The 25,400-nt window shown below is 46.0% G+C and overlaps 1 protein-coding gene across 1 annotated transcript; it reads left to right on the top strand.

Moving 5' to 3' along the window:
- The first annotated feature begins 764 nt into the window (after positions 1 to 764).
- Positions 765 to 25,076, top strand: prkx (protein kinase X-linked). The gene is made up of 8 exons (XM_070930394.1): positions 765 to 1,421; positions 9,273 to 9,441; positions 12,352 to 12,615; positions 15,479 to 15,598; positions 19,208 to 19,303; positions 21,034 to 21,091; positions 23,320 to 23,397; positions 24,712 to 25,076. Exons 1-8 carry the CDS (start codon positions 1,274 to 1,276, stop codon positions 24,835 to 24,837), a joined length of 1,059 nt encoding a protein of 352 aa, XP_070786495.1. The 5' UTR covers positions 765 to 1,273; the 3' UTR covers positions 24,838 to 25,076.
- The last annotated feature ends 324 nt before the right edge of the window (positions 25,077 to 25,400 follow it).

The following is a 25,400-nucleotide window of genomic DNA, read 5'->3' as shown; positions in this document are numbered from 1 at the left end:
GCGGACGTTTAGGCCTGAGGGCGGCGCTTAGATGGGAAGCCCGTGAAGTGCCCACAATTGGAAAAAAAAAATGGATCAGTAAATTTCATGGCTGTCTGGCAAATTTCATTTTCATATTTCCTGCGATTCCTGTTTTCCACGCGAGGGGGGATATTCCGACACAGGGCTGTCGAAACATGAAGGGAAATTTGGACCTGGCGGGGTGAAAGGTCACCAAATTTACAGGAGATGGTGGTCTATGGACTATACATATTTATACCCCCAATTCGTGGCAATGTCATGGTTCGCTACTACTTTTTAAGATATGTTTCTCCGCACTGAAGTGATGGACGGACTAAGATGATGATCACTTTATAATGAATTACAAGGAATTGTGTGTAGGCCTAATTTAACTTTTAATCTGACCCTTCCAGGGCCAGCTTCGCTTTCATTGGCCGCATTTTGGCTCCTGTCTTGGAGAATACAGGAAGTTGAGCAATTAAGCGCAGAACGTATTTGTGATTTTAAAAAACATAACAAAAAACGCCCGTTCAGTTACTTTCTTAGAACAACAGTGTTAATTCGTCTAATTCACCATGAAAGAAAGCGGGGACATTATCTCGGGGGGGCTTTGCTTTAGTCAGTAAGCGTCGCCGCGCGGGTCAACATGTTTTATTGCGAAAGTCCTGTCCGGAAATTGTTTGGATGCTGTTGTCGTACCGCTTCCTGGTTGATGTGGACACCGGGAAGGACTGCTGGGTGAGGTCTGTTGTTGTAGCTGAGTAAATAATGGAGGAAATCAGTAAACTTGAGTCGGAGAAGCCGTGGGAGTCGTCGAGGCAGTGAGGTTTTAAAACGCCCCTTTATACCGGACTAACGGGGCATTTATTCCGGGGGCTCCTCTCGTTCCCGCTGCCCTTTTTCTTACCTCCAGTGTTGTGGTGCTTCTCCCATTAGCTCACTATGGAGTGTTAGCTGCTAGCCAAAGTCGCTAATGCTACATGCCAGTGCAGCGCACCTGTCACCAGCTCCTTTGTCTCACTCACGTCGGTGGCTTCATTCCCTACTGCCTCTTAGTTAATTAAACTTGTTCACGTAAACGTTAGCCCCCGGTTTTTTTTCCTGCTGACTTTCTCCGACGTGGAAGGCGTCGGGTCAGCCTGCACCGCCAGAGCTTAAGACAAAGAAGATGAACCGGCTCCCCGTGTCCAGAAATGTCTAATTTCAACTCCGTGCGCGTCCCGCGTCTGGATATTTTTAAACCCAAATAGTCAGCGAGTGCCGAAAGTAAGACATGGCGTCCTCCAAAGCAAAGGTCGGCGTCAACAGCGAGACCAATCCCCTGAGGGAGAGCAAAAGCAACGCCAGCGGTTCCGCCGGAGAAGCGTCGCCAAACAACCGGATATATTGCCTTGATGACCTGGAGACCATCGCCACAGTTGGTGAGTTTGTCGCGCACAACGGGTTGTCCCAAGTAGCCACAGTGCAACATACAGAACTCCGGGGACTAGGCAGGAGACTCAAATACATCATGCGTGTATTAATAAAAACTACAGTAATACTTTAGGTAATACTTTAGTAATGAGTATTCTCCTTGATTCATTTGACTAACGATTTGGTCTACAAAATACGAGAAAAGTTGACAAAAAAAACATCAGTATGGATGGTTTGAAAAATACAATATACAAGGAGCCATAATGATACTTTCACAAGGAAATTGCACCCCCCCCCCAAAAAACAAAACACTTTTCATTTCACGCGGCTCAAATAGATCCATTCTTTCAGAAGTCTGGATCACTTTGAACCAAGCGAAGACAAACGTGATATATATATACCGAATCAAATTGATCACATTACGACGTTGGGAATCTCTCACCGATCTGCTGCGACAACCGTGACATTTGACCGGACATTCAACCGACCAACCAACTGACCAACCGACCAACCAACCGACCAGCCGAAAGGTCTACTCCAGAAGGACAGCCATCCCTTAGACGTGTTTTGTGGGAAGCTGCGCATCCCGTGCAGTGGTCAAAATACTGACGCACTCCGGCTAAAGCACACAAAGTCGTCCATCTGCTGCTGCCGTTATAGACAGCATTTGCTGCATCTACGTCACAGTGATGTTGTCCCAATTTTTAGCCATTTCGAATCCCTATACATTTGAAGGTATGTATTGGTCATGTTTATTGTATATGGTAAGGTAATTTAATGAAGAATAAATCAGAACACATGTAATATTTCATTTTGATTTAAATTGAAGGGCTAAAAAGAGCGTAATCTCTCATCACGCAGTGAATGACACGTTCAATGGGCCTCAAGCCAGCGGTAGCGGACCAGTTCATACTCTCTCAAAACTCAGTGCTTGGCAGATCAGTTATTAGCCAACTTCGCTGAAAGACGGCGACTATTCATTAACAGCCTAAAATCATGTTCCATAAGTCAGAGGCGTGTACGCCAGCCCCGTTAAGTGAGGCTGGTATTCAGGGAGCCCCGCATGCCAAGGTTGGTCCACGTTCAGGCAACAACCTGCCCTTCGGGGGAGTTAGTCATTACTGTTTGACTTGTGTTGTCACACCTACATCGTGGGATTACACAAGAACTTACTCAGGGTGTTTCATTCTTAATCAACAAATGCTTTACTTTAATATCAAAAGCCATGACACATGCCACCCATAAGTCACCAGATCTCACAGCTCATGCAGGTATTCACTTTACAATACGCCCTTAAACTGTGCTTTTTTTTTTTTAAACATAAATAATTAAAGGTGGGAATTCACTGATTTTTACCCATGAAGGTCGGTTTACTCATCATGGGGAGCACTTCTGAGCCAACGACAAATTAGCTGTGTGTGTGTGTGTGTGTGTGTGTGTGTGTGTGTGTGTGTGTCCTCCGTTAACCCTGGCGGCATCACTATGACGTCACCAGGCGCCATTGGCCTTTTGTCACTTCCTTCCGCCGGCAGGAGTGTTTTAGGGCGGCAGCGTGACTGATTATTTTAACAAAAGTTTGTCCGACAGACAGCTGCGTCCGAAGCGGCCCACTTCAGTCTCCAGAGTGTGGTCTGGGATTACAGGGTGGAGCTCCCAGGGCTGAAGTCGTAGCCAGCCTCGAGGCACACAACACGCATTGGGTCATGTTACGTACGCTCACTACCGCCGGTGGAACAATGCCGATTTGACGTACACTATGAAATGAGCCCACACAGCAAACTCCGGTTCTGTATTTAGGCCTGTAGAGTTACTTTCATTGTTGTACTTAAGGAGTAGGAGGCAGCCAGTATCAAGGCATGAATTCATGCTCTCTATTTCTTTATGAAAGCACTGAGTAGAGTCCTCATGTCTGTCTCTCTTTGGTGACACAGGCCTCCTCCTCTGCCTGGGCCTCAGTTGTACACAAATGGTTAGAAATCAGTAGATGATTGCACAGTTTATTCGACGCTCGTATATATATATACACAACTTGTTTGTATGCACGGTTCGAGTACTTTTGGCAGCCACAATATGTATTGATTCAGCAGCAGCTGAATGTTGACTAAAGCGCTTTGTAAGAAGGACAACTAATATCTAACGATTGGATAAAAATCTAATATCTAAATAAAGGCGAGAAAATCAATAAAAATAAAAATAAAAGTCTAAAAACTCAGCAGGGGTGTTGCAGAGAGAAGTAATAGATGACGAAAAGAGAGCGTGACCAGTTATATCTCCTCCATCACCAACAGCGCTGTGTTTTGCAGATGGTGATGGAATTGATAGCGAACACTGCAGTGATGACACGGCAAGCCTTTTTTTCATTAATAGAAAGAGTTTGATTCCGCACGCCGATTTAACATGCATTGTGATTTATGGTCTCATGCTGTGCACTTTACGGAAGACATCCAGCTCAATGATATGCATTAAGCTACATGCAGGCAACAAAGCCCGAGCTTAATGCCTGTCAGGGAGGTGTGCAGCAGGGATCGGCGTTCACCCTGTGCTGTTGGGAGCGAGCTCCAAGCTTATGGGCCCCGCATAAAAATCCAATTTGCCAAGCCATTTTGTCTGATGAGAGGGATTTACTGCCTAAAACAAATCAGCTAAAGCTCTTTATCTGCCTGCTGTTGTTTAATTGTCATTGAAATCACGAGGCAACTCTCTTGCGCCATTAGATTTATTTGCTGCCGTCGCATGCTGTGGTGGCCTATATGGCCCAGAGAATATCACTCAAAGGCAATGACAACTGCAGTCCTGTCAGAGCAAATGAATTTGTCAGCAACATCCCAGGGTTTTTTTTCCCCCTGCATAGATCAATTTTTGGCGACCCCAAAGAGGTTTTCGCCAGCTAGCAAAATGATAAGAATTGAGAATAAAAATAGCAACTCAAATCCTCTTTGAATGTGTTTTAATAGCAATTTAACTGTTGAACAAGCAGAACGTGGCGTCTTTGACTTCCAGTAGTCAACTCCCTTCTATCCACTGCCGCTATGGTTCACACATGTGGCTGGAGCTGGATAAGCCAGCTAAGCTGCATTGTTTTGACTGGGCCTGAATGCTCTGCTGTGAAGCTAGCACTAAACCGGTGGTTTTAACGGTACTAATTAATCTCAGTTTTACCGTCCAGAGTCAGGCTGTACCGGACTCCCCTGGTGGTTTTAACGGTGGTATTTAATCTCAGTTTTACCATCCAGAGTCAGGCTGTACTGGACTCTTCTTTGGTTTTAACAGTACTAATTAATCTCAGTTTTACCATCCAGATTTAGGCTCTACTAGACTCCTCTGGTGCTTTTAACAGTAGTATTTCATCTCAGTTTTACCATCCAGAGTCAGGCTGTACCGGACTCCCCTGGTGGTTTTAACGGTGGTATTTAATCTCAGTTTTACCATCCAGAGTCAGGCTGTACTGGACTCTTCTTTGGTTTTAACAGTACTAATTAATCTCAGTTTTACCATCCAGATTTAGGCTCTACTAGACTCCTCTGGTGCTTTTAACGGTAGTATTTCATCTCAGTTTTACCATCCAGAGTCAGGCAGTACCGGACTCTCCTGGTGGTTTTAACGATACCATTTAATCTCAGTTTTACCATCCAGAATTAGGCTCTACCGGACTCTCCCGGTGGTTTTAACAACAGCTTTAATCTCAGTTTTACCGTCCACAGACAGGCTGTACCGGACTCTACCGGTGGATTTAACGATACCATTTAATCTCAGTTTTACCATCCAGAATTAGGCCCTACCGGACTCTCCCAGTGGTTTTAACAATAGTTTTAATCTCAGTTTTACCGTCCACAGACAGGCTGTACCGGACTCTACCGGTGGATTTAACGATACCATTTAATCTCAGTTTTACCATCCAGAATTAGGCCCTACCGGACTCTCCCAGTGGTTTTAACAATAGTTTTAATCTCAGTTTTACCGTCCAGAGTCAGGCTGTACCGGACTCTACCGGTGGTTTTAACGATACCATTTAATCTCAGTTTTACCATCCAGAATTAGGCTGTAGTTTGCAGCTCTTTGTGCTGTTTAGCCATGTTACCTGCCTCCTCCCCTGGCATCTCCACTAGCGGAACAATATAATAATAATAATAATAATAGATGTATACATGTATACATCTATTATTATTCCAGACCTAGGGCGATAATATGCAAATGTTTTCTTTACTGCGCAAAGAGGGTGATTAGCACTACAGCTAGCCAGTTTATTCTGTCAGGGTCTACAAAGGGTCGTTAAAGTAACGTTAGCCTACGTCAAGCCCTCCCATTTTGATGGAGCTGGTTCCTTTAAAAAGTTCTTTAAAATGTAAAATGACAGTCGTCCATGCTTGCAGCTTGATCATGAAGATGAGGGAGAAAGGTGAATATTTATCAGAATAGCCAAACCATTGGCCATATTCCTAAATAAAATTAATGAAACAGTAGTGCTACAGTGATTCCTACAGGCTCTTCATTTACTCATGCATAATAAATCCTTTTTGTCTACGAAATGGTCAGGAATAACAGGAAAATGCGTAGATATCTGTCAAATAAGGTAACACAGACTGTAGTCGTCCCCCAAAGGCCCATTCTGAGCCAGGAAAAAAACCCTTGCATCCCTATCCCCAACATGATATTTAGGGATTTTGGCTCATGTGAATCTGTTATTCATGAAAGTTGCATCCTGCCAGTACAACAGGCATTTCAGGAGCTGCGTGCAGCGCATTTGTTTCCCTAAGCCCCAGAAGCGGAGCAGGTGGAAGCGGAGTCAGGGATGACCCAGTTTGTGGGAAGGGGAAAATATCAGTTACAGTACATTACTCTCTGAAATCAACTGGCCATTTTCAAGGTGGAGTCACATTGTCGGATGCCTTTTTGTCCCTGCTCGGTTTCTGATAACAACCCTGGCTCAGGAAATACCGGCGAAGCAGCCCTATGATTTATAACCCCACTACAGTGTGTAGAGGGAATAGCTTGTCTTGTTTTTTCCCCCTCCCCTTCATATGTTCAAACGCTCACACAATGCAGACCTTGTGTGAGAGCGGTGGAGGGGCTGTTCAGCAAGGTGAAACGCTACACCGGTTTAGCACATTGTTATGCACATAAGCAGTGGGGTTAGATACCTGAAGGCTCCTCCCATCTCACCGTCGAAAGCAATGGCTTTCTGTTCACGTTTTTTTCTCGCCATGGAGCTCCAATTTTCGTCATTTTCATGCATTATTTTCGGGTTTAACTTGTTCGGGGGAAGCGGTCCCGCCACCCGTTTTGACTTTGGCGAAACAAAAGGCCTCAGCACGCTTCAAATGCAGTCAGAGCTCCAACATTTTGAACATATTTGCAAAACAATCACAGCAACAGGATAAGTCTCCCTTCATACCGGCAGTGTTTACACACTGTGGGTGTTCCAACATGTGTGGAATTCCTCTTCAACGCCCGACAATACCCTGACGGACTAATTGGCTGATATATCGGTCTCATTGCAGATATATCAGATAAATCGATTATTCGATCGAAAAGAAAAGGAAGTCGCAGACTATTTTTGAGTCATTTTTCGCGCTAAAATGTCAAATGTTTGCCGGGTTGCAGCCTCTTAAGCGTCAGGATGTGCGTGTTTCTTTGTCGTGTGTGACAGTAAATGAAGAGTCTTTTGGGGTTTTGGACTGTTGATTTTGGGACAAAAGAAGTTACTTTGAGATTTTTTTTGTGTTATTTCTTACGCCGTCAAATGTCCCGCTCGGTACGCATCGCGGCCTTGCTGCTTTAATAACCACATTTCTTTGGGAATGCCTTGTCAAAAAAGCGCGTGTGCGCCTGTGTCATTTGCGTAATGTCAAAAACACAAATACCAGCTGACGTAGACACTGGAGACGCTGTTCCTGAACCATCCTCAAACATATCTTTGGCATTTCTGCTGCTGCAGTTGTTCGTTGCTGATCTTTAGTACGTTTACTGCCGTGATGAACGAGTTCAGACTTATTTCTCACAGGTCTCTCTCCGTTGATTTCGTTTCCACCTTTTATTGCTCATATAAATTGGCCTTACCTAACACCAACCATTACTACTATTACTCTTTATGGGATCTGACACTAACTTGACGAAGCTGTAAGAAGCCTTGGACGCAACAGGATCTTTCAAGAGACGTAGTTACATAAAACATTTTATTGCTTGAAAAGTTTGACATTATGGGAAGAAAAAAAAAATCTGACAGAGATGGCGTGCTCCTGTCTCCTTGTTGCCATGGAAACACCAACAGGCCTGAGACAAAGGGTTCATTGTTGGTAAAGCAGAGGAACGAGACAGCCAGCATTTCATTAGGAAGTTGAAGCAGTTCCATGTCTGACTCAGAGTGGCTGTTATATCACATATTGTCATCAGCCATTTACTCTGCACCCCCCCCCCCCCTTCGCTCGCTCGCCGGTGCCGCAGGAACGAAATCCCAAATGCTTCTCCTCGTCTTTTAGGAAGAAAAGCAGCAACGGACCAGGGCTCAGGGCAATACGAGGCCACAGGAACTGTGGTCACTGAACTGTACTTCTGCCACAGGAGGACAGAAACTGGCCTGCTCCTGCAGGACTTCCAAGCGTCACTGCCCGCTCCACTGCCTCACTATCCTGCTCTGACCCGGTTCCACTGACAGTCCGTGTTCTCTGTTGTCCTCCCCATCCCCCCCCACAGAGAAACGCATGCAAGAAAGTACATCCTAGCGTTACAGTAAATTGCATCCTCCTATATGCACCCACCTAGCCTCCGCTGATTATTATTATTATTATTTTTGTTTTAAACAAACAAAAAAAACTGGTGCTCATACGTGGGCGGGGGGCGGCTGTGGCTCATGCATGATTCTCGAGTCTCTATTCTATATATATATATATATATATACAATCGCTGATACCAGATCATCATCAGAGCTCAAGTATCAGCTGATAATTAGCACTAAACTGCAGATTGGTCCATTACTAATTTGAATGTCTATGTATTTTATGCATAATGGTAAGTGCTTTGCATGGAGGAAAAGCCACCCACAGGGGTAGACGAGTCACTGCAGCGTTCACAGCCCCCTCCAGGTCCCGCTGCGCCGGGAAACCAGACCGCATCCCTGTCTTCACTGAAAGGCAAAAGCACATGCTGCGCTGTAACCACTGCGTTGCGTCGCCTTCTGCATCCATTTCGGTGACATTCAGCAAGGTGCACCATGCCGCTTAAGTGCTGGTGTGGGTTCAAATCTGGCATTTTAATTCTGTCGAACGGGACCTCGAGTTAAGTTTTTATTCTCATAAAAGTTGAAGGCCGAGCTATTCAGCTGTCACGCTTCTTTTTTTTTTTTTTTTTAATTGCTTCGCTAATTTCGATGTGGGCCCAAATGTGGGCTTCGCGTCTTTTTTTTTAAAGAGCATTTTGACGCCAGCTTTCAATAGTCGGACACCTTTTGGTTAATACAAAGAGCATTGAGGTTCGGTGCCTGGTAGTGCTGCAAGTAGCAATCATTTTCTTCATCATCGATCCGTCTGCTCATTATTTTTTGATTAATTGTTTATTCAGTAGAATGTCAAGCAAAGTGCCCAACGTCATTTTTCAAGGCAAAAGTACCTTCAAATAGCTATTTTCTTTGTATAAATCCACCCAAAACCTGAAGATATTCAATCAAATGAGTTTAGCTTGAAAGTGCTGCTTGACCACAGCGATTAATGCATTATTAAAATGGCATTTCCTATATATACTTTCATTTGATTAATTGATCAGTTGTTTCAAGCACATTAGATAAGCGGTTGTTTGTCATGGTCTAGTTCCCCTGTTTGCTGTGGCTAATCCTCATCCTCACCCCTCCTGTCTCCCCCCCACCTCAGGCACGGGGACTTTTGGCCGAGTCTTCCTGGTCAAGGACAAAAAGAGCAGGGCCTTCTACGCCCTGAAGCAGATGAAGATCCCCGACGTGATCCGACTGAAGCAGGAGCAGCACGTCCACAACGAGAAGGAGGTGCTGACAGAGGTCAACCACCCCTTCCTCATCCGACTGTGAGTCTGCTCCCCAGCCTTTGCCCGCAAGCGCAGCGGGTAGAGGGCAGGGGTCACCTTTCGAGTGGAAAAGGGGCGCATTCTGACACACACAAACACTGACCTATACTACAGTGTACTTTGGAGGCAAAATCATGAAACACCTCCCTCATTCTTTTGCCGGGCGCCCATATCTCAAATGTCCGTTGCACTTTAATCTCAGTCAAGACGCTGATAATGTCCATTTTAAAAGAAATTCACAGTTCAATTCAGTACATTATTATAGTGGCATCCCTGTCATCCCATACACGAAGATGCTATTTATATGACACCTTATTATATGGTGATTTTATGGCTGTGGTGCGCTGCTTGGTAATGGCAAAAACATAATAAAATATAAGTAATAACTACAAAAAAAAATCATAAAAAATTTATGAGTCGGTAAATGTGGCTATACATGCCCCTATATATACACAGATATGTAAATAAATGCATACTGTGGAATTGTATAAAAAGCAGACATTGTCAAAATTATTTTTTTAAATTCCTTTACCATAATTTAAGTTTACTCTTATCTCCTCCATTTAGTCCATTTTGTTTCTGAATAGTAAAATAACTACCTCCATATTTATGAGGGCATCGTTCTGCCTCTACCCTCTTGTGATTAATTTAAAAGGAGCAGTTCGTGGGAACATTTTGGGAGTCAGGGCGCAGTTAGCCTAGCTTAGCATAAAGAAACAGCCAGCCTGGCTCTGTCCGAAATAAATTAATTTACATGTTGTAGCTCGTTTGTTCGACCCAAACGACCGAAATCTAAAAAAAAAATAACGAGGTGTGCGTTTAGGGAGGGGTTACGGGTTGGATCTAATTTTTTTTTGACGAACAGCGTATCCTTCCGCCTTAGCACTTCTGTGCAGAGTCTCCCATAGCTGCTACGATTATTTTGGCCTCCGGAGAGGCACGATGGCACCGAACCTGGCAACCTCGCCAGGTTTGGTGCGGGCTCTCTGAGTTGAATCAGCGCGATTCTCTCCACACCCCTTCCAGCACCAGGATGGTTACAGATCAGCCACTTAGTTTGGAATAATAAAATACTGCTGTATCTGTATCTCCCCAGCACGTTCTTTACTTAAGCGGGAAGCAGTTTTATCCCTAATATGAATATCAACTTCCAAAAGTCTCTCTCATTTATGCTTTTGCTGTAGTTTTTTTCGGTGTCAAAGTCTGATATATTGGATATATTGTCTCTGGGGATGAGCTGGAGGCGGAAGGGGTGCTCTCGTGCTTCGTCGTGTCAGAGGCGCTTGCTCCCTGCACCAGGCGCCATACTCTTGAAGCTAAGGCAACTGCAGAACCACTCGTCAAGTTTGAGACCCAGAGGCGGAGGTAGACACCTAGACGAGGTACAGCGGTTCAGTGTCTGACTCAAACCTGCTCTGCCGCGCCGCCCAAACCGGTTTCTCGATACCCAACCGTAGTCCCTGTTACTAGGTAGTAAGGACTCCTTCACATATAATGCCTCAACGCTGTGAGAAAGTCACACACACACACACACACACACACACACACAGTATAATGAGAGGCTTTTTGGGTCAGGCTCCAGTGGCATTTGAGATGTTCTATCCTGTTAAATTAAACAATTATATTAAATGAAGCAAATTAAAAAAGGCTCACTGTGTGCAGCTGTAGTTTTTTTTTTTTTTTTAGCTCTGCAAAACACGAATTACTGCACTTTGGAGTTTTGCATCTCTCTTGCGTTGCTGTTGCTTTACTTTCCTCCAACAGACAGACACACCACACAACCAAATTGCGGCTTTCAGCGGCTCGTTGGCTAAAGTGCAATTCCAGAATTCTCGCTAAAACGTTGTCCTTTCCCCTGGAAGAAATACCCGTAGAACCCTCAGATTTGTGGCTTGCGTGTTTGCATACTAAAGGCTTATTTTTAGTAAATTTATTACCGTAATATAACCGATTTCAACTTTTCAACCTCCGTTTTTTTTTTTTAAGGTCGGCTGTGTGGTCAAACGGCGGCAAGTCGCCCACAGAATTAGTCAGACGACGAGGATGCTCTGGGGAAAACCATTCTGTATGGCTGGTGTAGCGTTAGGCACTAAGAGTATTAGAAAATAGTCTAATAAATATTAAACGCATCAGACATTTTGAATAAATGCCATTTTGATGAATTATCTGCAGTCCCATGTTTACAAACAGACTTTATTTTTCCTGGGGAAAAGAGTGATAACTTCCCTTTTTAAAAATGACAGTATTCATTGATAAAAGTAGCCCCACCCCCCCCCGGTTTTACTGTTACAGTCTTACTTGGTCTTACTGGTATGAACAGTAGCTTAGGGTGGCTAATGTGAGCCCCAGCCAATCACGAATCAAGACGCGCGAAAATAAACTTGTCAGTGGCGAACTGTAACAGAGACATCTGTTCCCAAATGACCTCAAACACACTGCATCATACTACAATTTATCTGCAATAAGATGCCACCAGCCTGTTTATCAGTTAGACACTAATCCGCTGTAAATAAGGGTCCACATGAGCAAAGCAACACACGAACCACAGACCAAACTACGGTGGCTCGAGGTGACCATAGTAGCACGAGACGACAGAGAAAGGAAGTGTGTGGAGATAAGGCGGCGGTGTAGGACAGAGTCAGTAATCGTCTTTGTGGCCGGCAGCCAGCACTTACGGAAAGCACCGGAGCCTCCTCGATCTTCATCAGTGACAGAGCTCTCTTGTTTTTATTCCTCTGAAGTGCCCTTCCAGCTGAAATAGCTGTTGCACACTGCTCCGAACCACACTGGGGAGGGGGGGATAAAGAGTCTGAGACCGATACAGCATCTCATTTTTTTTTAAACCTGATTTTCCCTCCAGCTCGTGCAGACACCTAGCCTTTAAGCCTTAACGAACCTGTGTCGTTCCAGGTTTTGGACCCACCACGACGAGCGCTTCCTCTACATGCTGATGGACTATGTGCCGGGCGGCGAGCTCTTCAGCTACCTGCGCAGCCGCGGGCGCTTCAGCAACGCCACAGGCCTCTTCTATACCTCCGAGATCGTGTGCGCCATTGAGTACCTCCACTCCAAAGAAATCGTCTACCGCGACCTGAAGCCCGAGAACATCCTGCTGGACGGCGAAGGACACATCCGCCTGACGGACTTCGGCTTCGCCAAGAAGCTCTCCGACAGGTGATACGGCGTAATGTGTATCAGTACCCATTTACGACACAACCCGAGTCGATGGGCGGGAAATAAATTTAATGTGTCTTGTTTTAGTGATTTTATTTGCTGGTTCCAGCCTCTGGAAATACAGGAACACCAGCTAATTCTTGTGTGTTGTCACTGTAAGTGGATACCTTTGGGTTTTTAATGCCGACTGACTGCAAACAACTTTTGAAGACGTCACCTCGGGCACTGTGAACACCGTGGATGAGCGTCGGCGCGGCTGCATCATAGAGTGAAAAGCATGGGTGAGATGCAGCACGTGCAGTGGATTTGGCGGAAAACTCCCGATTTGAACTTGGAAGACGCACATCTTAAGACTTGGTGTTGTCTGGAGGTCAGGCCACAGTTTTACGCGTTGCGATGGTTTAGTGGGGGCCGCTTGTTGTCAGTTTAAGTTCAGGCGACGGAGCCTTCCTCCTTCTCTTTTTAAAGGCCTGTTCTTTCATTTCCAGGAAGTGAGCGGTAACATTCATAACATAGAACATTTTAACATCTGAGGGGAGGAGCCAGGGCTGGTGTGTTGTTGAAATCAACATTGCGGTGTTAATGAATGCATTTTTTTCCCTGATTTGTATATTCATATACTACCATAGAGTGCCGCGGGGGTGGCACATTTTTGTAGGAAGTTAGCGTCGCCCCTGGTCCACCTCGAGAATATAGATAGATATAGATATACGGAGTATGAACACAAACGAGGCTGTGAAGGCGGACTAGTGAGTAGATGGCTTTCCGTGTTCGCCGTGAAGGCGTTTTAATGTCTGCGACGACCCCAGTGGTCGCATTCAGCCGCTTGTTAGCGACCCACCGCGTAAAATGCTTCAAAAATTGCACGAGTGGGGGTATCTGTTGCCGTATTTTAATGTCGCAGGGTTTTAGGACTCATTCCTGCAGCGCTCTATTTGCTGAAATGCTGGAGTATCACGTACTGCCTTGCCTCGTTTTGTCCGTTCCTCCTACTGGACTTCTTTTGATTGTATTTAATTGTCTCACCGGTACCTCGCACAACAACACAACAGCCCCCCCCGGTATGTTTTTTTTTTTCTCAAATGAAGCGCTTCTTGGATTGTCGTGTTTTGTGTTTACCTCATGACACAATTCACTTTTAAATAGTTGATGGAGACATTTAACCACCGACCAAAAAAAACAAAACAAAACAGTGTTTGACAGTAGAGGAATGAGGAAAAGCCAGAAGCTGCTCGTGTCCTCCGTGTGTCCTTGAAAAGCTCACATTTTCTTCTGGAAAACTGGAGGGAATCCTCCCAACTGCAAGAAAGCCATGGCAGGCCCACTGAAGGACAAACATAGCCCCCCCCCCCCCCCCCCCCCCCGACTCATGTCATTTAGTCTGAATTAGATATACAGTGAGCGAGGCCTCCCGGCGACCTCGGCAGAATTGAAACGATGCACTGTAGAGAAGAAGTAGACGGCTTTATATCTGCACTGCAGTGTTTCTCCCTAGCGTTTCACCCGCCGCTGCTTTGACCCCCGCTGACAAGTAAACATAATGGAGTAAGATTACATTTTCCCCCGGACTGGGAGAGCAAAACAGATGGGGGAGTAGATATCTCTCTGATGTGCAAGTGACTCACTTATATAAATGGAGGGCAGCCGAATTGCCTGGGATGGGGAGACAACTGCCTCATCGCCACTAGCTCTCTTGTACTTTCCATGTTCAGGGTGTGATGGAGCTTCGTCACAGCGCCCCCCCCCTTACCCCTGTCCTCCCCATGCTGCCACAGTGTCCCCTGCTGGCAGCCGCGCTCTCCTCAACCCTCAGTCTAAACACGAAGCCCTGCACGATGACACAGGGCCGCGCCTGGGAGAGCGTGTGTCTCCCTTTTGTCTCCCCCCTCATACCTCCCACCAACATCATTTCCATACAAATTGCCGTCGCCGTGGCAACCGGCCGAAAAGGAGGTCATCAGCCAGGTGATGTCGGTGACAGGCGATGAAAGGCTGGCGCCGGGCCGAGTGCTCTCCATCGGAGGACAAGTGGCTGTTCACGGGCAACACTGTGCACGTTTGTTACGCGGCGTCAGCTCTAGACTTCCTGTTATTGTTCCCGCTCTCGCCAGCCGTCCTCTTGCGTGTCGCCCCGATGCCTGTATTAGTTGCCGACCCGCATTACTCATCCCCCATCTCCCCAACGCCGATCGCTCCTGTATCCGCACGGAGGGCTCCCATCATCCTCCATCGTACCGTATAGATGACACCATCCCGTCAGGTGACACAGGCAGATCACTTTACCCAACGGTGTTTGTTGTATGCCCCCCCTTCCTGTGCAACTGGACCCCTCTCTTTGCTCACACACACAGCGTGTGATTCCCCCGATGTTTACAGAGCGAGCAGAGCATCACGTATCACCCGTCAAACAGTAGCGGCCACTCAACACTCTAAACATTAAATATTGATGTGGGCAACTTGCGTCTGTATCTTCCAAACATGTCGCTGCGCTAGAAAAGACAATTACACATATTCCTTTATGACAGTCCATTAATCATTTTAAAGCATTTTTCCGTTCCACACCCAGGTTTAATTTGCTTGTTGTCGTGAAAGGTAGAAGCTCTAGAATTTCATTCTCTTTCGGCCCGCACCTATGAGCCCCCGACATAGGTGACATTATCACGTTTCTTCTTTTGTCCAACCAACAGCCCAAAACCCAAAAGATATTCCAGTTTACAATGATTAAAAAGACTAATGGATTCATCAACTTCTATTTAAGCACAACCTGTGGAAAGAGAGCTCAACACATTCTTGCTAATATAAATGTGAGTTGTAAAGAAACCTTTTTTGTAACGTGTGTAATTTCCCTCCCCTGTCTGATCAGGACCTGGACTCTGTGTGGCACTCCGGAGTACCTGGCCCCCGAAGTCATCCAGAGCAAAGGCCACGGCCGAGCGGTGGACTGGTGGGCCCTGGGCATCCTCATCTTTGAAATGCTGGCCGGGTGAGTGCTGCAGCGCACAGTGTACGCCCGTTTTGAACACCGGGGGGCACTCTCCCCCACCGGAGCGGCCGAGAGGGGTGAAGCAGCACGCCCCTCAAAGAGCATCTAGATTTCAGCCCGTTGTAAAGGCACGGTTTATCTACCGTGTTGTTGTTGTTGTTTTGTGGAGAGTAACCCAGTTTGGGATCTACCGTACAGACGCCGGCCCCGTCTGAGATCAGAGGAATGTCTGCAGAAAGAATTTCTCATCTTCTAACACAAACACACACACACACACGCACAGGTGGAAGAAATTCCTCTGTGAAGCCCAGACATCGAATGCTTTGAGCAGTCACTCCACGTGACTGGAATAAACTCGGATGATCATGGTCGCTCGCAACAAGTTGGTGGGTGGGTGGGTGAGGTGGGGGGGGGGGGGGGTGAACACCTGCGCACCAGTGATGCAATTCCGCTGCAAGACAAAGCGAGGGAGAGAACGGAGCGGCGGCGGCGCCCGTGTACATGGAACAGAGGAATCATTCAATTAATCGCGCCAGCCGTTATTGTCTCAGTGCGGGGGGAATCTATTCATTGTGCTCTTATTGGATGCTGCAGAGCTGCGACAAATTAATCGCTGAATGGCAATCACTGTTGGAACGACAAGGAACAAAGCCTCCCCAGGTTCACCCTAACACTCATGGTGAATATTAATGCCCGCGCCTTATCGGCATCGTGAGAGAACGGGGGCCCGCCGGAGGTTGAGGTTCGACCGATTTTGATCGAGACACGCGTTTCAGGGACTTCCCTCTAGCGCTATCTCTGCATGTTGTGGTTAGTTTAGGTTTTGAGATATATATATCGGCCTCTCTGAGATTTCTGCCCCCACCCCAGTGCAGCGGAGGTGAATAGAATTGAATTTTTCGGCGCTGCAATAAATTGCATTACGGTCCTCAGCGGGCCTGCTCTCTACAGAAGACATAGTCCCAATAAACATTGTTTTTGGGTTGGTTATACAAACTAATGGGGACACTGTTTCTGCAAAGAAATGTCGCCGTGGAATCATTAAATACACACAAGGAACGGAGCTCTGGGGACGGCAGTTTCAATTGGTTGGTTTACCACTCCCAAGTCAGAAGTCAGCAGGATTCATTATGTGGGGGGCATTAACGCTCGTACAAAATGATAAGGCAATCCGTACCTTATTTATTTATTTATTTATTTATTGGCCAGTTTAAAATACGGAATAAGTCAATAAATAAAAGATCAATTAGCATTAGCATTCATTTGGAGTCATTCATTTTGGGTCCCAACATTCACTCGCCTTTTCGCTCCAGGTTCCTGAGAAAAACCATCTGGATCTTTAGCTGCTAAACGCCCCACTATGTTCACCAGCTAGTCCTCAATACCCCCCCCAAAAAAAAATTGCAAGAATCATGCAAGTATATCAACCTAAAGAAAGAGATTGAGTTCATAGCAAGGTATTCATGCACTGGCCAGTAAAAATGCAATGAATGAAACGACACCTGTCCATCATGTTTTAATATGGACAGCATACACTGGTCAAACCTTTCTGCTTTAAGTCCTGAATATGGAGCACCCCCCCCCCCCCCAAAAGCTACGTGGCTTTGAATTTGTGGAAGGAATGTGACCTTCTCCCAGCATTCATCAGCACAGGCTTTTGAAGTATTGCAGTCAGAGAGTGGACACTGTGCTGCCCTCAGCACATCGCCAGAAGTGTCCAGGGAAGGGGCGCTACTGTAAGACCCCCCCCCGGCCCGCCCCACCCCACCCCAGACAAAGACCTCTCTTCATCTTGCAGTATTGTGTAGCTGTTCGTCAGAGGTCCTGATCCAAGAATGTAGCGGCTTCTTCTGAAAAGTTAGCGGCGATAGATCCTCCTCCTCCTCCTCTGGGGGCAAATTGCAAGTTTAAAAAAAGAAACGTTCAGTGAGAGGTCACCCCCCCCCCCCCCCCCAGGAAGAAAGCCAAGAGTGGAAGGAAAAATAATAGGTCTTCCCTCCATAATCCTGCCTTCAGGGCCAGATTTCTGGTCTTAATGGAAACCAATCATCCTGTGTGTACATGGAGTTTGTACATGTGGCTGTGTATATGAAGTCCGAGTCCTCTCGCACCGAAAATCTGCTACCTGTATTTATCTTTACCCCTCCAGACCGAAGACCTGCTTCAGTGTGAAGGGAAAGCCATGGCAACTCGCTCACTTAGCGCTTCACTCGGCCCCAGTGGCCTGAGAGTTTGGCTCAGGGTCACTTTCATGTTAATTATTGAAATAAGTCGCATCAAAAAGTGTTTTTTTAATGCGAGGACGAATCCCACTTTGGAATTTTAATCAAAGCGCGTCTGCTCCCCGGACTCAATTTCCTGGATTGACTGCGTAACAATCCAATTGACCCCTTTCCCGCCTCTCACCTCCTCCTGGCTCCTCGGGCCAGTCCTCACCCGCCCCGGCTCAGTGGAGCGTTGGGGCGTTGGGGCGACTCAAGAGATGGAGATCTTGTCCCATTAACCAGCCCGTCACCTGCGAAAGCCATCAAAGCTCTCGCGGAGCTGGAGACGTTTCGACTTGGGACACACTGGTTCGCGACTGGGACTCCTTCCCCTTAGCATCGCTGGCGCCCTTGAAGCATAGACAAGAGCGCAGCACCAAAATCATCAGTGTTTTGAATTCAGCGCAAACTTAAAACAAAAAGTTCACACCTAACAAAGTTCAGCCTCTCGGACTTGCAAGCGCAGGAGATGCGGCAGTTCCCACGCTGCACCGAAAGGGCCGCTTGAAGGCTGCCATTCGTTACCTGCTGCACTTGGCCGCCCGCGGCGCCCCGGGAACCTTTCCCGCGCGCCACATCTCAGTCATTCGTGGCACCAAAAGACCCCTCTGTAAACAGATTGCAGCGTGTCATTTGGTTCGGTTTGTTCTCAGGGTGCCAATATGAGAGTTTTAATATCACATAGTTTAAATACCTCTATTATCCATATAATAACACAAAAAAAACAAACCTTAAACCATTCAGCCCCTTTTACTGTTTTTATTCGTCATACATTACGCTGTGTCTACTGTTAGACCATCAGTTTAAGTCAGCCCGTCCCATCCCACAGTCTCCTGCCTCTGGAGCTTTTTCACTGGGAAGGCAAGCGGTGTGTGTGTGTGAGACAAACGGGTGCGATTATGCGCCTATCTGCCACATGCGTAATGCGTTTAGAGGCCGGTCCCATTATGTAATTTGTGGGTAATGACTTGTCCAGGCCAGAGCTGGGAAAGCGTTCAGTCGAGTGCAGCAGCAGCAGCAGCAGCAGCAGCAGAAGGCCTCTTGGGTGGTAGGAGTACACACTAACACACACACACACACACACACACACACACACACACACACACACACACACACACACACACATAGAGAGAGAGAAAAACGCCAAATAGCTTTGAACAAAGGCTGCTCTGTCTTTAGCAGAACGTTAGCATCGCTAAATGGTAACCTCCTCGCATGCTGCAAAACCCAGCTGCTCGCCATTTTGTTCCAAGCGATCCAGGTGAGGTGAGGTGCACAGCGCGACTGTGTGTGTGTGTGTGTGCGCGCGGAGATGACATTTCTCTCTCTCTCTCTCTCTCCACAGGTACCCACCGTTCTTCGATGACAATCCATTTGGGATCTATCAGAAGATCCTGGCCGGAAAACTTGAATTCCCGCGCCATCTGGACTTCTATGTCAAGTAAGCTCCGGACATCAAGACCAGGAATCTGTGTGTGTTTTTGTGTGTGTGTGTGTGTGTGTGTGTGTGTGTGTGTGGATGTTCATTTAAATCGCTTAAATTATGTCACGGTCACATTCACCCATTCACTCACCAATGGCGACCAAGCTGCCATGCAAGGTGCTGGTCGGGGGTTCAGTGTCTTGCTCACGGACCATTCGACACGACGGAGGTGGTTTACCTTCCCGCGCAAACCACTGTGCCACCATTCCACTGAAGGGGTGGGGGGGGTCTTGTATACATGAATGACAATGAAGGACATATTCTGGGACAAGGTTGTTTTTTGACCCTGACGTATTTTTAGAGTGTCAACCATTTTGAACACCACGCGTTCACATTTAATGCCATTTTCGATAAGAAATAAAAAAAAGTGTGTAAAAGTGTATCTTTAGCCTCACTGGCGCTCATTTAAAACCAAAAGGTGCAGCCTGCAGGTGGACATGTTTATGAGCTGTGGCCAGTCAGGAAATCACCCCACCCGACCCCCCCTACCACCATTTAAATGACTATTTAAGCGTTGTACTGCAAGCGATTGTGGAGGCCATCATGGCCGTGGATGGGGTCTCTTAAGTGCTGCGCCGTCTAACCCGGGGGTCAATGAGCTCCCTAGAGCTAAAGAGGGCCTTCAGGTGGACCTGCAGTCGCTAATGACACACCCAGCTGATTTGGACCGCCCATAAGACCAGCTGGAGGGCACAGGAATGTGCGAGATTACAGGCTCAGCGCACTCTGGGTGTGTGAGAGAGTGTGTGTGTGTGTGTGTGTGTGTGTGTGTGTGTGTGTGTGTGTGTGTGTGTGTGTGTGTGTGTGTGTGTGTGTGTGTGCGCGCGCACTCACTCACTCACTCACTCAATCAGCCCTGACACAGTGGCCCCTGGAGAGGCCAGACACACACACACACACACACACACAGCTGATAATTCAGCGAACCCACGGCTTCCCACTGTTAAGCCATCTATCTTGCGGGCCAGCAGACAGAAGGATTTTTAATATTTCCTCCATTTATATCACTCTTACACAGTTCCACGTCACACGCTCCCATCCATCAAGAAGTGAAAGGCCTTGCAGAGGGCTGCAGAAAGGCTGCCGCGTCTCCAGCAGCAGCAGCAGCAGCAGCTGCCGCCGAGCACAGACCCTCAGGCAGACTGGAGATCTGTCCCAGGGTGACCCCGGCAGTTAAAGTCCTGTAAGGCATTAGTCATAAAAATTGAGTTTGTCGTTAAGAACTTGTAATGGGCATGTCGACATTGCGTTGACCTGACCTCATGCCCTCTGCGCCTTCCTCTGATGTCTATATGATGGGAGGCTTGTGCGTAGTTCCCGGGAGGCGTTCAGTCCCCCAGGGGGGCCGCGAAGGATGCGTCTCGTCTACATTCATAGGCTCAGAAAATTCCAGTCTGCAAAAACAAACAACGGGTGCTCACAATTTATTTTTATTTTTTTTCCAATTAAAAGATTGTCAGGGACACAACTCACTCCAGCCAGCCCTCGTTCACCTTTCACAGGCTGTCAGGTTACCTTTGGTGAGGATGCATTAGTCATCTCGACAGCGCTGGGAGGACCTTCTGACAGTTTTTTTCTTTGTGTGTGTGTGTGTGTGTGAGAGAGAGAGAGAGAGAGAGAGAGAGAACTCACAGTACAGCTTTGGATTCACTGACTGTTTCTTCCCCCCCACCTCCCTTTCCCTCCAGAGACCTCATCAAGAAATTTCTGGTCATTGACCGAGCCAGACGGCTAGGCAACATGAAGGTGAGTTGGTTAGACTTCCTGTCTCCGTGAACCACACGGCAGCTCACCATATCCCATACCTTCAAGTAGGTGGTTTTGACGTCAGCAGGACGGGACAGGAAAAAGACCCGCAAGTGCGACTGAAGCTCCACATGGTCCCAATTAGTCATAAATGAAAGAGAAATGTACCGAAGGCTTGTCCCCTTACTAGCTTCTTCCAGGGCTTTCCAATGCAGCCACGAGACCCACTGTTAGGTCACATGAAAAGACAACTGAGGACCACGAGACGTAGCTGAAAGCTCCGGAAAACTAGCGCCCCTTCTCTCTCCGAGTAATTCCCTGCGAGTCTTTTCCCCCGAAACAGGGCCGCACAAGAGGTCAAAGAGTCCCCCCCCCCCCCAATTTAGCGACAATCATTTGACCCATGCCGTCCCAACTGCCGCTCCACGTCTTCCTTCGGCGCCAAGTGCCAAGCTGTATTGCCTGGAGTGAATGAGCACCTCCCTGACACCCTCATATCGAGTCCCCCCCCCCCCCCCCCCTTATTATGACAGGAGGATTTATAAAAAAAATTCTTAAAAACCACATAAATCTGCTCCATTGGCTCCTCTTAACCCTCCCTAATGGCTACACTGCAGAACGTCTGAAATGTGGAAGAAAAGCATTTTGACTCATTTCACCGTGTACAGCCTCAGGAATTTTATATATATATATATATAATATCTTTTTTTTTTCTAGTGATCTCTTGGAAGCCTTACAGAGTGAGAAAAATAGTGTGTACGTTTTTGTTTTTTTGTTTTTTTTACATTTTACTGGGAGCCTGCCACTCCATCGCTCGTCAATAGGACGACTGGAGCGTTTCAATTAACATTAGTGAAAGGAGCGGGAGACGACTGGGAGCTGCTCTCAGTAAAACAAATACTTCTCTAAGCCCAGCCATTAACTCCGCATAATCCCAGACAAGATGATATGAATGTGTGGCTGCCAACATTCCTCCGCAAAGAGCAGCCACATCGCTCATTAGCGCGACACTGATGCCGGCCTGTGCTGCTGTATGGAGGCTGGACTGTGCCGCTGTAATAATGATGGGACTTCGACAGAGTTTAATTGCAATCGGCTGATAAATTGAAACGTATTTTCCATAAATACGTTCATTTAATTTGCATTTAATGATGCATCAATAAACTGAAAGTTACAAAATGATGATGATGATGAATTGGCATTTTGAGTTTTATGGAGTCACAAGGATTTTAAATATTTCTTATTCCATTTCCTAATGCTCCTACCGATCATATTAGCTGATTGTTGGTACTTGATTATTATCCCCTGATTTGATTCACAAAGTCGTTCGATTCAACTCTCAAAAATTCAGTTTCACCAAAAGCAATATGAATATTTCATTAAGTGCCTCTCAGAATTTTATTCTGAGAACGACTTTATTATCCTGCAAGTAAGCAACTCTTGTTTTCTTTTGAATCCAAAATTGCTTTCATTGCAAATTATAGGCTAAATTATGAGAATGTTCCCCACGTTGTAAAATTGCCACAAATCTGGTCTGTGCTGAGGTATGGAGGCTGGACTGTGCCGCTATAATAATGATAGACTTTGACAGTATTTAATTACAATCAACTCAAAAATATGAAACAGTTGAATCCAAAATTGTTTAAATCGCAAATTATAGGCTAAATTATGAGAATGTTCCCACGTTGTAAAATTGCCACAATCCGGTCTGTGCTGTGGTATGGAGGCTGGACTGTACCACTATAATAATGTTGCAAAATTGTGGGCAAAACATTGGCAACAAAAGAAAATTGAACGGAACAAAACAACTCTGTCAGTTCACAGTTTTAACAAAGTATTGCACAAATTGGAATTTTGAACCTCTTGCAAGAGCGAAAGGCAAGGGATCACTAAAATGATCAGGATCCAGCCTCTGGGGGGCTGTGAGGATGACCATTTTCATGGCAGTTCATCCAATAGTCCAGGTCCAGGTTTCAGTCAAGACAACATTGCTATCTCCTAGAGCCACGCTTAGCATGTAGCAGGTAGCATGGCCCATTAAAAATACAGGTTATCCCAATGCGGCTAGGAACTGTCATTACCAGATGCTTCAACCCAAGTCCCAACACATCCACTGTAACACTCGAGTTCACACAGTGTTGTCCATGTAGTCCCGCGTAATGCTTTGTCACGTTCAGGCCGTGTACGCACAGTAAATATGTATACTGCTACGTGTTTTCCCTTTGCAGAACGGAGCAGACGATGTGAAGAAGCATCGCTGGTTCAAGACAACTGACTGGGAGGCAGTTCCCCTGAGGAAACTGAAGGTGAGAGCCCTTTTCGGAAGTCTTCATATCATTTCAAGTTATAACTCAGTAGTTTGTGATTTGAATTAAGACGGGTCCATGTAGCACTTCATCAGTTTAGTTTTACATTTAAAAATTAATTTTTTTTATATATTTTTAAGGTTGAAAAATTCAATTCTATGTTTTGTTCATCAGATCAATTAAAATATAATACTTTTGGTTGAAATAACTCATTTTGACCATTGCATGCCACTAACAATATCTAATTGAAGGGCTCCTTTAAAAAAAAAAATGTGTGTCTGCCCCCTTTGTATAGGACCTACCATGCTTTTCCTTATTATATGTCATACATATAATGTTACAATGTCAGATATTCATACTAAACGTTGCCAAAGCTGCCAAATAATGAGGTAACCGTATGTTAAAGTAATCCCTGTGAGTCAAAAGCTCAGGCTTCAGACTGCCCCGAACGCTCCGTTTCAGTTTTTTCAACCGCCGTGGCCATCTGATGTCAGATAGGCACGGACGTCCTTATATGGTATCTCCGCTCCAGGCACAGACCAGATGTTTATGTTTATGTCGGCGTTGCTTAGTAACGTTAGGTTTACAGTTTGCCTTCTTGGAAATTCTTCCAAAAGACTTCCAGAACTTGGCCAGCCAATCAGAAGAAAGTGGGCCTTTAGAGACGGTGGCCTTAAAGAGACAGCAGCTCAAACAGAGGGAGGGTGACCCGAGGGGGGCTGCGTGAAGGCCCAGAAGAAGATAAACCAGGACTTTTCTGAACTCTGAATCATGCAAAGCTACTCTAGTGGAGAATCCCAGAATAAAGATATAGAGCTGGAAATGAGCATAATAGGTCCCTTTTTAAAGGGGGACCCGGTCTGAATCAAACAACCAGTCAGGGTTAGCTAGCGCACGCAACTGGCCAATGACATCGACTCTGAATCAGAATGGTTAGAAGAGAGGAATCAAAACACAAAACCCCTGATTACCCTGATTGGTTGTTTGATTCAGACCAGGTCCAGTATTTAAAAAAGTATTTTGAAGGAGCCCTTCAATTAGATATTGTTAGTGACATGAATGGTCAAAATTCGTAATTTCAACCAAAATTATAATTCAATATTATTGACCTTTGGTCTGCTGGGTTCTTAGGATATCTTTCAATCCAACCATCCTGAGGTAGACAACCGAGAGACGACTGCAAAATCTTAACGTTACGTTGATTTGACGAATACAAACGAAGGAACTTGAATTCCACATTCGTGTTACTGATGTATTACGTTGGCTCTCAGCCCCGCACCTGAACTTGTACTAAACGTTCCCTCGTCTCCACAGCCTCCCATAGTCCCTAAAGTCTCCCACGAGGGCGACACCTCCAACTTCGACGTTTACCCAGAGGACGACTGGAAGAAAGACCCCCCTGTGCCTCCGAAGGACTTGGAGATCTTCAAGAACTTCTGACCGCTCAGCTCGGTTATTTATTGATGGATTATCCCCGAGAATTGACACAACACATTGTAAAGTTGCTGTCACGGGTATCACGGAGAAAAATCCTTATTTATCAAAGTGTGTGTGGGGGGGGGGGAGTCGCATCTTTATCTGTACCAATGGCCTCCCCAAAGACAAACTCCAAATGATCGACGCTGTGACATGTATCATACCACAGAGATGATTTGCTTTTTATATTTTTATTTATCTGACTTAAGTCAAAACCTTTTGCTGTTTTCTTTTATTTTTTTTATCAGTTTTTTTTCTCTGAGCCTGCTCATATGCAAAAAAAAAAAAAAAAAGCAAATGTGGTTCCTTTGAAACCAAAAGACTGTTACTTTTTAGGTTTTAAAAGAAAAGAAAAGAGAATAATCAGGTCTTTTTTTTTTTTTCTTTTAAATATTATCATGTTTTTAATATTTGATGTTTTTTTTAAAATGTCTTATTTAACGTGACTCCAGACTGGTGCTGTAAATGTCAGCTGGCCCAGTTGGGAGGGGGGGGGGGGGCGGGGGTGGGGGTTCCGACTTACTATA

Source organism: Enoplosus armatus, chromosome 24, assembly GCF_043641665.1.
Source record: "Enoplosus armatus isolate fEnoArm2 chromosome 24, fEnoArm2.hap1, whole genome shotgun sequence".
In the NCBI taxonomy this organism is placed as follows: Eukaryota; Metazoa; Chordata; class Actinopteri; order Centrarchiformes; family Enoplosidae; genus Enoplosus; species Enoplosus armatus.
The sequence above is the reverse complement of the archived record's forward strand: the minus strand, read 5'-3'. Positions and strand labels throughout refer to the sequence as shown.

Excerpts from the sequence above, each read along its gene's own strand:
- prkx (XM_070930394.1), top strand. The coding sequence starts at position 1,274 with ATGGCGTCCTCCAAAGCAAAGGTCGGCGTCAACAGCGAGACCAATCCC. Across the intron at positions 15,599-19,207 it reads ATCTTTGAAATGCTGGCCGG|GTACCCACCGTTCTTCGATG; the intron begins GTGAGTGCTGCA and ends CTCTCTCCACAG. Across the intron at positions 23,398-24,711 it reads TTCCCCTGAGGAAACTGAAG|CCTCCCATAGTCCCTAAAGT; the intron begins GTGAGAGCCCTT and ends TCGTCTCCACAG.